The sequence below is a fragment of the Condylura cristata genome, unplaced genomic scaffold (genome assembly GCF_000260355.1).
Source record: "Condylura cristata isolate star-nosed mole 26May11 unplaced genomic scaffold, ConCri1.0 scaffold00017, whole genome shotgun sequence".
Lineage (NCBI taxonomy): Eukaryota > Metazoa > Chordata > Mammalia > Eulipotyphla > Talpidae > Condylura > Condylura cristata.
Genome location: NW_004567118.1, coordinates 19,896,561 through 19,909,919, shown reverse-complemented (window position 1 = coordinate 19,909,919; position 13,359 = coordinate 19,896,561). Strand labels below are relative to the sequence as shown.

General features: G+C 47.2%; 1 protein-coding gene across 3 annotated transcripts in view; it reads right to left on the bottom strand.

Moving 5' to 3' along the window:
* The window catches only part of BICD2 (bicaudal D homolog 2 (Drosophila)), a 45,888-nt gene extending 39,102 nt beyond the window's left edge, over window positions 1-6,786 (bottom strand). For all 3 annotated transcript variants that reach the window (XM_012726512.1, XM_004684500.2, XM_012726513.1), the window contains exon 1: window positions 6,478-6,786. In XM_012726512.1, the coding sequence (XP_012581966.1) occupies window positions 6,478-6,717 (240 nt within the window). In that variant the 5' untranslated portion in view covers window positions 6,718-6,786. The remainder of the gene's footprint in view (window positions 1-6,477) is intronic.
* Window positions 6,787-13,359: the final 6,573 nt, after the last annotated feature.

Below are 13,359 nucleotides of genomic sequence, written 5' to 3'. Positions count from 1 at the left end.
TCCAGTCATCTACTTTTGGGCATTTGGGCTGCTTCCATGTTTTTCCAATTGTAAATAAAGCAGCAATAAACATGGGGGTACAGGTATCTTTTTCAATCAGTGTTGTTGTGTCTTTTGGGTAGATACCTAGGAGTGGGATTGCTGGGTTGTAGGGAAGCAGTTTGAGGAACCTCGAAAGAGATTAGGGAATATTTTTAGGGCAGTAGAGCGATTCTGTCTGACCAGTTAAAGGTCAAAAATCAGAGAACCTTACAGTACAGAGAGTGAAGCTTAATGATGCAAATTAAAAAAAAAAATAGTAGGTTAGGGGATCCCAGAATGAATGCAGAAAGTGGCAAAACAATCTAATTGTATCACAAATGGTTGAAACTGCCTCACTGAAGGCAGGAGGGGAGGAGTAAGAGGCTAACCTAAGTAACTCTGGATTGGGTGACGAGTAACCAAGCACACAGAAACTACACATAAACATGGTGTTCTAGTTGAAAAGGGTGTTTTCCAAGGGTTATAGATCAAATCTTGACTCTATACACTTGTGTGCTGCAGTCAGCAGTCACTGTGAAAGGTAAAGAGTCAGATGTGTCCCTGCTGGGTAGGAGGTTATAGAGAAGCAAGGGGAGGTGTGGAATAATCTGTAAGGTGATGGAGAAGAACTAGAGACCTTAGTATAAACTCATCTTGAGCTTAAAATACATACAGCTGGTTATATAAAGGAAGTGTGCATGCATGGGTGAGTGGACAGCTGGTATCTATGCTGAGTGAGCCTAGAAGTAGTGATACACTAGAAGCAGTGAACACCCAGCACCCAGATCTTGGATTCTAACATCATTCTCCAATAAAGTGACCAGAGCTCCTTGGAGAAATAGCTGATCCCAAGACTAGAACAGGAAACCCTCAGGATGAGCCTGGAGTATCTTGTAGTAGAGCAAATAAGGAAGTGCTCAAAACAGGGAGGAAGGGAAGGGAAAGGAAGGCAGTGAGGAAGGGAAGGTGGAAGGGAGACAGGTAGGAAGGTAGGAAGGAAAGAAAGAAGGAAGGAACAAAAGGAGAAAAATCATAATAATGGCATGTCAGGGGCACCAAAGACAAATGGGAGCACGGCCAGAGCCAACACTGGAACAAGCTGATCAAGAAAATGAAGCAACACTGGAGTATCACCTCAAATATAAAGCAAACATCCATGGGACCACACTAATATAAATGACTGAATGAATAGAAAAGTAAATGGGGAAGGTACAAGTCTTCCAGCACAGAAAAATTTCAAGTAGTTTATGCAGATACTCACACTTAAAGGAGCATAGCCCCCCAGTCCTTAGGTGGGGGCTGCACAGTGACCTCATACCCAAAAATAGGCCAAAAAAAGGGGAACAAGTGCCTCTATGGGGAGATACTGATAGAGTAGGACCAAGGACATCCAACGAGGTTATCTCTGTGGGCTTCCTCCCAAAGCTCTCCAGGGCCCTCTAATTATGAGAAAAACATCAAACAAATACACATTGAAGGTGATTTTACTAAAAAACCTGATCAACACTCCTCAAAACTGTCAAACAACCAAAAAACAAGGGAAGTCTGAGAAATACTCTAACAACGTGAGTCCAAGGATATGTGGTGTCACCTGGGATCCTGATGGGGTCCTGGGGGAGAAAAAGAAGAATGCACGAGAGCTAAGGCAATGTTGAGTAAGGCAGAGTTTAATTAATAACAATGCACTGATACTGGCTCAGCAACTTAATGTACTGCAGAACTCAGTAATGGGAAAACAGGTGTCAGCACACAGGAACTCTCTATAATATCTTCACAATTTTCTGTAAACCTAAAACTTTTTAAAATAGTTTATTTTAGAAAATGAAAAAAAAGGAGCACAGTTTTACATGCCTAAAGAGTTGAAAGCATAGAAGCTACAATGCACAGGGAACTTCATCTTGAGGGGTGCCAGTGGGCACTGCGCATGAGGAGGGGAAGATGCCACTGGGACCATTGGGGCAGGTTCTGTGTTCATTTTGTGTTATATGAGGACAAAATTACTAAATGATAAACTCTCCTTATTGTCCCGCTTTCAGATATCAATCACTGGAAACAAACTCACATTTACTAAACAAGCATCTGAGTTAACTGCTTCACACAAGAAACAAATCAAGCTGACCTCACTACACTGACCAAAAGGACAAATCAGATGCCACCAAATGAAGGAAAGAATGTAGACTTGCTCACCTGCCACAGGGAGTCTGCCTTACTTCACTGGGTTAACAATGCAACCCCTACTCTGCACCAGGTGAGGGGTGACGGCAGACAGCCCACCTGGCATACCCTATTCCAGGGGCTAGTGTCTCCGATGACCACCTCAGGACACACCCCACATTTTGACAACACTCAGGGAATCTACCCTTCCTCCCACCATCTGCCCTGCCTGGCAGCCCCATCTCTCTCAGTCCACTTCTGACGGCAAAGTCTGCACAGGCAGCTAGGTAGTTACACTGGGCCCTCTCTATGGGGATGGATTAAGAGGCATATGTTAAACACCAGACAATGAGGGTCCAGGCTGGGAGGACACTGTCCTTCAGAGCTTTTGAGTTCTAGCTGGCCCCTGTCAACTGCCCATCTTCCCTTCCACCCCTAAAAAGAAATGAAATATTTCTTTATCCCCAAGGTGTCCAGTGGTCCTTCATCAGGGGCATGAGTGTAAAGGGGATCTGACTGTAGGTAGTAGCTCTTAACTGATGAGGGAAATCTGATCTCATCCCTCAGAGGAATGGGCTGGGCTCCCTGATGTGATGGGGTAGTCCAGCAATAGAACTGGGCCAGAGAACTCTTTGAGGCACCTGCTTGCAATGACCTGCACCATATTCACCTGGCCTAATGGACTAGTAGTCTCAGTCAGGTCACAGAGTTCCAGAAGTCCTAGGTAGAATGTCATCCTTCCTTGGAGCCTGGGGCAGACCACACAGTGGCCCTTCTCCTGCCCAGCCAACAGGTTCCCAACACTGATTGTGGGAAAGCAGCTCTATACCACACATCAGCCCCATGTCCCAGGCCCTGCATCCAGGGTCATCCCAGGCGGATGTCACCTGGCAAGTATGAAGGGACACAGTGATTTGCACCCCAAGCCCTGAAAGAGGAAATAGCATCAGGATGCAGGGGTCTCAGGGATTATTTTCCTAACTGTGGAAGAGTTCATGAAGATTGTTATGTGCCCACCCCACATACTTTGCAGGCAGGAAGGAGGGGAATATCAAGCAGCGAGGACTGAGGGCCATGTGGTCACTGCCTCTGTATGCCTGTAGCTGTTCCACTTATCAGACCCCTGAGGGCTGGGCAACCTCAGTGCATCCAAAGTTCACTAGACTGCAAGTTAGACCGTTATACCTCCAGCCCCAAAATGCCCTTGGGTCTCCCAGAGCCCCAGCCCCAGCAAGTATCTGTGTCAAGTTCTAGGTGATCTCAGAGGAGTAGGGGATTCTCCAAAGGCTTTGACAAGAGTAGAACTTGTCCAGCTGAGAGCAGAATGGACATGGAGGAGGCTGGCCTCACAGAGGCTGCACATGTCTATCACCCTCTTCTCAGAAGGTGTCTGCTTTTTCAGGACTGACCTGTGGGCTCAGTCCTGAGTCTCTGTACCTTGGCTTCCACAGCTACAAAGAGACCTAAGGAGGATGTGCTACCAGGGCTGGCATGGGCTTGGAAAGCTATGGTGTAAGCAGGTTACCTGCAGAGGGAGAGAGGGCTCATGATTATGACTTAAGTGCAGGGAGTGGATGAGACATGGACCTTCCCTCTCGGTATGAGGCACTCATACCCATCCCTACCTCCAACTCCTCAAATGCTGGGGGAGAAGACAAGAGGGACAGGGGTAGGGGTGTGTGTAAGGGAGTGAAGGAGACTGAGCAGCTGCTCCCACCACCCCTGCCCCAGCCTTCATGGCGCCAGTTGAAAACTGGGATGTAGGTGAATCTGGAGAGAAGCAGCCAAGCCTTAAAGGGTAGGCGGAGTTCCAAGAATGCACAGAGAAGCCGGCAATGGAGGCAGCATGCCCAGCCATGATACTCAGCAGCTCACCAAACTCCTCATGCTGTTTCCCTGGGCTGTAGACACACCACAGACAAGGCCCTGAGGTAGTACAAAGGCAGTCAGGGTGGCCTGACCCAAGTTTCTGGTGTCTGGGTGGGGTAAGACCCTACCAGGACCCCTTCCCCTGAAAGAACCATCCACTCAAGGCACCTGCCACCCCAGCTCAGCAAGCTCAGCTGACCGTAGAGCAAGATGTACAAGGTCATTTAGAAATACCATGTTGCTGACCGAAGTCAACATGATTCTCTTCCCCACCAAGCCAAGAGGGCAAGGGCACAGTGGGACTTGAGGAAGACGGAGCTGGAGGGTCAGATGGGCCTGCCACCCTCCCTCAGAGTTACCTACAATGCTGGGCATGGGTACAGGCACCCCCATTTTAGCATTATTTTTTAGTAACTCGACCCACTTTAGTTCAAGAAATGAAGTTGATTGTTCACCTTTCTACAGGAGAAACAAAAGGCCAACAAATATCATCTCCTTAAATTGTGACTTGTAAACAAGAGCTAATACATTCAAGTATGACAATGGCCAAAACTAATTAGGTTGACAAGAGCCTGTGCCGGCATGAGTGAGTGACCTGGGGCAAGCTTTTTGGTTAACATCTACTGAGACTGACGCTCCTTCCTCTGGCTTCTGCAAGGATATCCAGGTGAACCATTTCACCCCACCCACAACAGGGAAATTGAAGTTCAGGATGGTGAGGAGGATGTATGCCAGGCCAAGTGGCCAACGCATGTGGGAGACAGAAGGGACATCAAAGCAAGCATGCCGACACCCTAAAAATACCTGCAGAGACTGCTATGCCTGCCTCCTGATTCCCAGCTATTAACTCTCCAGCCATATCCACAAAACTGAGCTGAATTCTTATAGTGTCCAAATATTAGTGTCTGTAATGACAAAGAGTTGACAACTGAAAGGACCCTAAACAAGGACTAGTTCCATCAGAGATACCTATGTATTCTTACAATGGAGAAGATGAGCCTGCGTGCTGCTCGGGCCTCAAGACACACTATGAGGGCAGAATGAGGGTGGCACCTGCCCCTGAGCTATGAAAGAAACTAAGCCCAGAGAAACTAAGACCCCTTTGGGAAACCAGGTGGGCCAAGGTTACTCCTATTCCATATTCTCACAGCCCTCCCCCCTCATCCCAGTGCAACCTCCTACCCAACACACCAAGATTGGGCAGCCTTCCAAAAGAGACTACATCTCACCTACCTCTAGCTCCACCACTCGACGCACACCCTGTCAGCCATTTAACCGAGCGCCTCTTCTCAGGCATAGATTATGCATTCTCTCTGCCCCAGTATCAGCAGGCCCCACTGGCTTCCCCAGTGAAACATGGCTCTAAATGATCCAGGCACCTGACGGAGGCTGCCTGGAAGCAGAGATACCAGAAGGTGGGTAGTGGAGAGCCCAGACCAAGTTGGGTCAAGAGCCCAAATGGACAAGGATGAGTCAGGCGGAGCCCTGCAGACTACACACCATGACAGGCCCTTTCAGAAGCTCAACCCTGACACCAACCCATTCTGGAGAGTAATGTCGCACTTCCACTATGCAGAGGGAAAAGCTAAGAACACTATCCAGAGTCACATCACCATCAAAGGGCAGGGCCTGAGTTCAGGCCTGTGTGATCCATACGGAAAGCAGCTTCTCCCTCCCACTGCCCACAGTAGGGCTGGGGATTCAGGCTAGGGAGAGAAGTTGGTGTAGGATCATCCAAGGGAACTGCTTCATGAGGTTGCCCAGTTCTTCCACTATCTAGCGCTCAGGCAGTTAGTTTGAGGGCTGATCTGCTCATCCTAGCGTGGATATCACATAGGAGAAAGAAACTTCCCCCTGACAAACACCCACAGACCTGTCACCCTTCTGCAGAGCCTGGGAGGCAGAGTCAGGAGAGAAAGCAAGCAGAAGCGCCGCGTCTGGAATCAGTCACGGTGGTGGGTGAACCGACACTCAGAAGGGGCAGAATCCCTGCTGGCTAGCGCTTACCTGCCTGAGGGGACTCGGTCTCTGGGGGGCAGCTGCTCCCAGAAGGAGAAGCCATCTGAGGGAATGTGAATGGAGACCCTAGGTCGGCCTTTTCCAACGGGTCACCACCGGCCTCCGGCCCACGCCTTCACCCCCACCCTCGGGAACCAAGCCCCGCAGAGGTACACCCTCCTTTCCTGAGACCTGTCCGCAGGGGCAGGCTGGTCACACGGCCACACCCGCGACCCCTGCCCGCAGAGGCCCAGACTCTCGCACGCGCCACTCACCACCCCGGAGCCCTTGCAGAACCTTCCCGTCAGCCCGGCAGGCTGATCCTCGGCTGAAGCGGCTCGGCCCTGGGCCGGCTGAGGCAAGGGGTCACAGGGGGTCCGTTAGGCCCGGGTGATGGGTTCCAGGGAGTTGGCGGCGGCGGTTCGCGTCGCTCACCTCCTTGAGCTGCTCCAGCTCGCTGCGGATGGCCTCGTAGTCCACCTCGAGCTCCTCAAACTGCAGCTTGAGCTGGTGCTTCTCCTCGAGCACCGCCAGCCCGTACTCAGCCGCCTGGATCTTCTCGCGCGTGGTCTCGGCAAGCTCATGAGACAGCCGCTTCACCTCCGCGCGCAGCCACTCGGGCTGCGCCTCCATCACCAGCCGAGCATACTCCTCTTCTTCTGACGGCGCCGACATGGTTGCCGCGGCCGGGATCCGGCTCTGAGCTCAGGCCGGCTAGTCCGCCGCCGCCCCGCCCGACGGCGCCCGGGCCGCGCCGCCGCAGGACTAGCGCGGAGGCTTCTGGGCCGGAATCCACCCGAGTGACTACAGCGCCCGTGGTGCCTAGTGCCGCCGCCCGGTCGTGATTGGCCCGCGCCCTGGCTGGCGGCCCCTTCCGGCGCCTGCGCTTTGGCCACCTCCTCCCGAAGGACTGTGGGGGCTGTAGTCCCGTCTGCACGCCGCCTACAGGGCCCATGGTGCCCTAGCCACCCGTCCCCAGCCGCGATTGGCTCGCGCAGCCGACGCCGCAGCGCCTGAAAGACATCTTCCGCCTCTGTGCCTCCCGGCTGTCCGCGTGCTGAGCCTAGAGCCCGGTCTCAGACGGCAAGCGCTCGGTCAGGGGGCCCCACGGGGCGTGTGCACCGAGGATCGTCTTGCACTGTCACAGACAGTAGAGACCACTGTTACTCGTATCTAGGGATACGCCAGCTACGTAAGCGCCCTGGCGCCCCCTGAGCCCTGACCGTTGGGACCCTTCCGAGTGGGGCGTGCCTCCAGAAGAGTTCGCCACTAGCCCTACACTTCCTCCCCTCTCTCCACACTCCGGGACCTCTGCCCTCGGACCTTTTACTCCCATATGGGGTAAAGCCCCCGTTTGTCCAGTCGACCTGGAACGCTCCGAGGGTGCAGTGCAGTGCGCACCTGGCTGGGTGAGGTAGCCTTGGATGTTTGAAGTCAACACAGACTGTACGCATGTCACGTCCTCAGACTATTAATCCACTGCCTTTAATAGCTCTTTAGAAACTGAATGATTATACTGTTTCTATTTCCATCACTGTCCATTTATTAGCTTTGTTCATTACTAGTATGGATTCTTGGATTCTTACTTAACTCTCCCTGTTTACTTCAGTGAGCACATGTAGCAGATTTGGCTAGTGGAAGCTACTCCAAGGTGGTTGTTTCTTTTCAACACATCATAATTTGTAAGCACTTCTTTACTTTCTAGAACAAGTTGTTACAGGATCATCCTGTACTCTGTCCCATACCTGGGATCAGCCATTTCTTCAGGGAACATTCATTCTTTTCAATGGTTTAATGCTGAATTTGCATGAAGAGTATGTGTCATTTTGCTTATGAAGTTAAAAAATGGTTTTTGGGGCGTTCAACTATAGTAGGCGTAGGGTGCGTAAGTGGCTTGGTTTGCCTGGAACTGCCCTGACTAGCTCTTGAGAGTCTCAAATTTTGAACAGTCCTTACATCAGGGTACACAATTCAGCCAAGCAGGAGAGCTCCAAAAGAAAAGAAGGTAGAAGGACAGCCTTACTTGAAGCAGATTTACAGAGTGGGGGTTGATGCTTCCAGAATCAGTGGTTTGCCCGAGGTCACACAGCTGTAGGAGGGCAATGCTGAAAGCAACCTCTGACTCCTAGCTTCATATGGGCTGGACTAAGGAATGAAAAAGACCGTGAGAATCATGCAAGATGACCACAGCTCTTTGAACTTGGGAGACAGTGTGCAATTATAGGGAGCGACAATTCTAGGTGCTGGGAGCAGAAGGTCTGTAGGCTTTCTTCCTGCAGGAGGGACAGCTGCTGTGGCCAACAAGGTTAGAGTCTCAACCTTTGGCAACCTGGAAGCTCTTCCCTCAAAAACTCTGATGCCCCCATAAGCCCTTCCACCCACTGTTGTGACTCCTCTCTGCCAGTGGGTATCCAGTTGTGGGCCAAGGAGCAAAGCTATCTCCTATAAGGCCACCACCCACCCAGGTGTTCTGGCTTGACTGTCAACTTGGTGAGTGGTTGGGTCTGGAGGACTCAGAAGACATCAGAAGTGGATGGCAATTGGCTGGGTTCTGCAGGATGCATGGGTATTTGTAGGACACAGGAGGTGGAGGAGAGTGTCCCAGAGGGATAAAAGGGTAGAATCATGGATAAATATGGCATGGAGGTAGTGGGGGCAGGGAATGAAATAAGAACATGATAGAATGTAAATCTCTGTGTGTGTGCTTACGTGTGTTTCAGTAGGTGATGAGGAACATTTGGCATCAGATTGTGTAATTCTGTATCGCAAAATATCTGCATCATCAGTTTTAAGCTGGAGTTGACTAAATCTACTTGGGATGTATAGCCTGTTGATTTCTCTAGAAGTAGGAAGCAACTTAAGATTTAGGGTGCAGATGTTTACTAGGGATCAAGGCCTGTAGAATGAAAGGGGAAACCAAACAGTAGGGTGGCCGAAGAAACTGAACTTCACTGTAGACTTGATCATGTCTTACCAGCCCTATTGGGAGCCTGTGTGCACCATTAGGGGCTGCATCAGCAGGACAGGTTCAAATACAGCCATTATTACAGCTTAGCATAATGATTTTAACATTCATCCAAGTTATAGCACTATCAGAACTTTATTCTATTTTGTGACTGAATAATCATGATATGAATAGACCACACGTCTTTTTCCATTCATCTGTCTATGGACACTTGAGTTATACCCACCTTTGGCGAATACAGTCATGAACATGGGTGTACAAGCAGTTGAGTCCCTGCTGTAAGTTCTTTTGAATACTTATCTAGCTTAATCAAATGGTAACTCTGTCCAACTTCTTGACAAATTGCTATACTGTTTATCATAGTGGCTATACTATTTTATACTCCCACCAGCAATATATGTTTCAGTTTCTCAGCTCACAAAAACTTGTTACTTTTCATTTTTAAAAAACAATAGCTACCCAAATGACTCTGAATGGTAACATCAATATGGCCTTTATAGATTACATGATTGGCTTCCCTAATGACTACTGATGTTGGGCATATTTTCATGTGCTTAATGGGACTACATGGAACTGGATATAATACAATATTAAGGGGAAAGAAACAAGTGAGTTATGTATGTTCGTGCCTGTGCTTGCAACTCAGTGACCAGCTTCACACTTCCTGCAGGACAGGAGGAGAAGTGGAATTAATGTGGTTTGGACCATGGTAGGAGGGTGGGGAAGTTGTTTTTCTTGAACATTTTTAATAAAGGCATTATTGTTCATTTTAGGTCTGATTGTGTTAGAAAATGACTTTTTGGTATAAAAATTCTGTAATTATTTATAGGTGGAAGACATGATATTTAGGGTTGGTTTTAACATACTCCAGAAAAAGGGGAAGTTGGTATAAAGAAAAATCAGAAGTTGTTTATGGTAGTTGAAATTAGGGGATTATACAGCAGTATGCTCTTAGAGCATATGCATGATGTTAGAGTTCATTTTGAGATTTTTTTTTAAATAAACATTTTTAGGGCCTCCCTGGTGATACAGGCCTTAAGTCTTCGCGCTGTCAAGCTATTGCCAGCCACTGTAGTATGAGTTTAATCCCCAGCCAGTGAGCTGACCTACATGGTGCAGCAGACCTCTACAGTCACACCCACTGCTCCCCTTAGTAATGTATTTCAGTCAGTCTGCCCGCTCTGTTCCACACTCTGTCTTTGGTGAATCCTCTCATCCAGCATACCTTTGGCTCCAGTTCTTACATGCATAAAGAAATAAAATAAATCTTAAAAAAAATTAACAGTTTCAAATGTTTTAATGTTGTAGTAATATTATCTTTATAAACCACGAGCATGTATCAGTCTGCTATCTGAGTGCAATCTGGTGGCTGTCCCTGCCGGAGCCAGAGCTCCTGTTCAGAGGACATGTATTCTAATCTCTACTAATTTTAAGTGAATCTGTTGGTACCCCATTTATCCCTTGCTGTTATGTACTTTACATTATTTTATTTCTTTAAATATGGATTTTTTGAAGTCATACACATGTTTACAAGTTCAGTTTAAAACAATATACATGGCCCTCCTGGGGTTGGGACACAGTATTGCAAGCCAGCCACAGCCATTCAGTGCTTGTTAGATTCCCCAGTTCTGGAGGTGATCCCCATGGCCCAGCAGACCTCTCCTATTTTGACCACTGCTCCTCTCAGCAGTGTACTTCGTTGACCTGACTGTTCTGCTCCCCACTCTGTCTCTGGTGAATCCTCTCACTGCCCCTGTACCTCTGGCCTGTACCCCAGTTCTGTATGCACAAATATATAAGTCTTAAAAATATATATATATACAACTACACACCTATCAGAATGGCAAAAAACAAACAAACCCAACCAAACCACAAACAGAAAAAAACAGTAACAATAAAACAACAACAATATTACAAAAATACAGAGAAACAAGAACCCTTATGTACTGTTTGGAGGAAGGTAAAATGGTGCAGCCATTTTGGAAAACTATGTGGCTTTTTCTTATAATCAAATATTCTGTCGCCAGAGGACTTGGTAGTTTCATTCCTCAGCATCTACTTTGAGAAATGAGAACTTGTGTTCACATAAAGACTTTACATAAGTCTTCATAGCAGCTTTATTTGGAAATCCCCCAAACTGGAAACCACCAAAAAGTGCTTAATTAAGTTGGTAGTTAAAAGAACCTGGGGTATACCCATGCCTTGAAATTCTACTCAACACTAAAAGGAACAGACTATTCACAGCAACTGGTGACTCCAGAGTTGATCCTGAGTGAGAAAAGCCAATCCCAAAAGATTGCATAATGTATGATTCCATTTATGTAATATTCATGAAATGACAAATTAAGCAGGTGGTGAAACATTGGTAGATGCCAGGGGCTGGGGTTGGGTGCAGTTATGTGGCCTCAGTAGTCATGGAAGCACTTGTGTGTTGACTATGATTTTGATATGAATACACACATGACCAAATAAACAAACTAGCACACACAACAAGCACGTATAAACCCAGCGGAACTTGAACTCCATAGGTAGAGTGTATTGATGCCAGTTTCCTGGCTGCACCTTTTGTTTTTGATTCCTGTGATACAGGAAATGGAGACAGGGTTGTATTGGAGGAAAGTAGATGAAGGCTCCGTTGATCCAACAGAATGGAGACAGGGTAGTATTGGAGGAAAGAAGGTGGAGGCTCCATTTATCCAAGAGTTATAAGTGAATCTTGACCTTTATCTCACCATTCTTACCTGACCTCAGAAAAGAAATGCTACAATAGAAAGGTTAAAAACAATCCTAGTGTGTAACATAATTAGCCACGAGGCATCTAAAATCTATGTGATATAGTGTTTTAATTTAATTTTCCCAGTGTATATTTATTTCATTGAATTCAATCAACTGAGGAAATGTGACGTGGCTTTTAATTTGATAAGCAGGGTCTTAACCTAATATGGCCATTTCTATCAGAAGAAGAAATTGATACATATCTGTATATGAAAATGATACATATGAATGATACATATCTGTATATGAAAAACTATACAGTCATGCATTGCTAAACTGTCACTGAGTAAGGGCTCATTGTCCAGCGTGCACACAAGCCAACTATGGCACTGGCTTTTGAGAAAAGAAGGTTTTATTGCAGGCTCACCAGCAAGGAGACGGGGCAAACCTCAAATCTGTCTGAAGCAGTGAGGATTCTTTAAAGGATTTTAATTGGTGGTACATACGAGGAAGTCTGAAGAGTGGCGAGTTCTGATTGCTTAGTTCTGGTTCAGCCCTTAAGTGGGACCTAGGTCCTTTCACCAGATTTCCTTTGCTGTTGCACTTTTGCTTTGGACCCCTTGGATTTTCCTTCCAGTGTTCTTAGTCCCATTGGGACTACTAACTGAGAGTTCCACTAATTGAGAGGTCATTCAAAGATGGGGCAGTATCCGTCTGCACAAGCTTAACTTGTGGTTTGACTTTGCTATATCTGTGGAAAACAAGCCTCACAGGGAAGTTAGAAATGCTGGATCATGACAGCTTGTTGTGTGGCTGAAGGTTAATTGACGATGTTTTTGTAATGATGAGGATACTTTCTGAGAAGTGAATCATTAGGTGATTTCATCATTGTGTGGACATAATAGAGTGTACTTAAATCTACAGTGTATAGCCTGTTCCACCTCTTGGTGATAGAGCAACAAACCTGTACAAAATGTTAATGTCTGGAAACTGTAGGCAGTTGTAACACAATGGTATTTGTGTTTCTAGGCACAGTAAAAATATGGTATAAAAGATAATAGTTCACCTGTTTAAAGAAATTACAAATGGAGCTTGCAGTACTAGCAGTTGCTCTGGGTGAATCAATGAATGGTGAGTGATGACCTTGGACATTACCGTCCACTACTGTAGACTTTATACACACTGTCCATCTGGCAACACTAAATTTATAGCAACTGTTTTTCCTCAGTTAGAAAATAACCTTAATTTATTAACAATTTTCTACTCTAAATGTTTTAATTTCTAAACTTTCTGACTTTTATAATAAAACTTTAAAATATTGTGCTTTGTACCGGATGGTTTCATGATTTCGCTCATAGCAGGAGTATAATGGACCAGGCAAAAAAATAATAAGAATAATGAACAGCCATATACCAGAGACATTTTGTGGGGATGGAGTGGGGAATGGGATCAAAAACGGAGGGTCGGGGCCCTCCCTGGTGGCGCAGCGGGTTAAAGCACAGTACTGAGAATCTAAAGCCGCTTCCGCATGAGTTCGATTCCGGCCTGCCCCGGAGGAGACCACATGGCGCGGAAGACCTCTCCTGGCCCGCCCGCTGCTCCCCTCAGCAGTGTACCTCGTTGATCTGCCTGTTCTG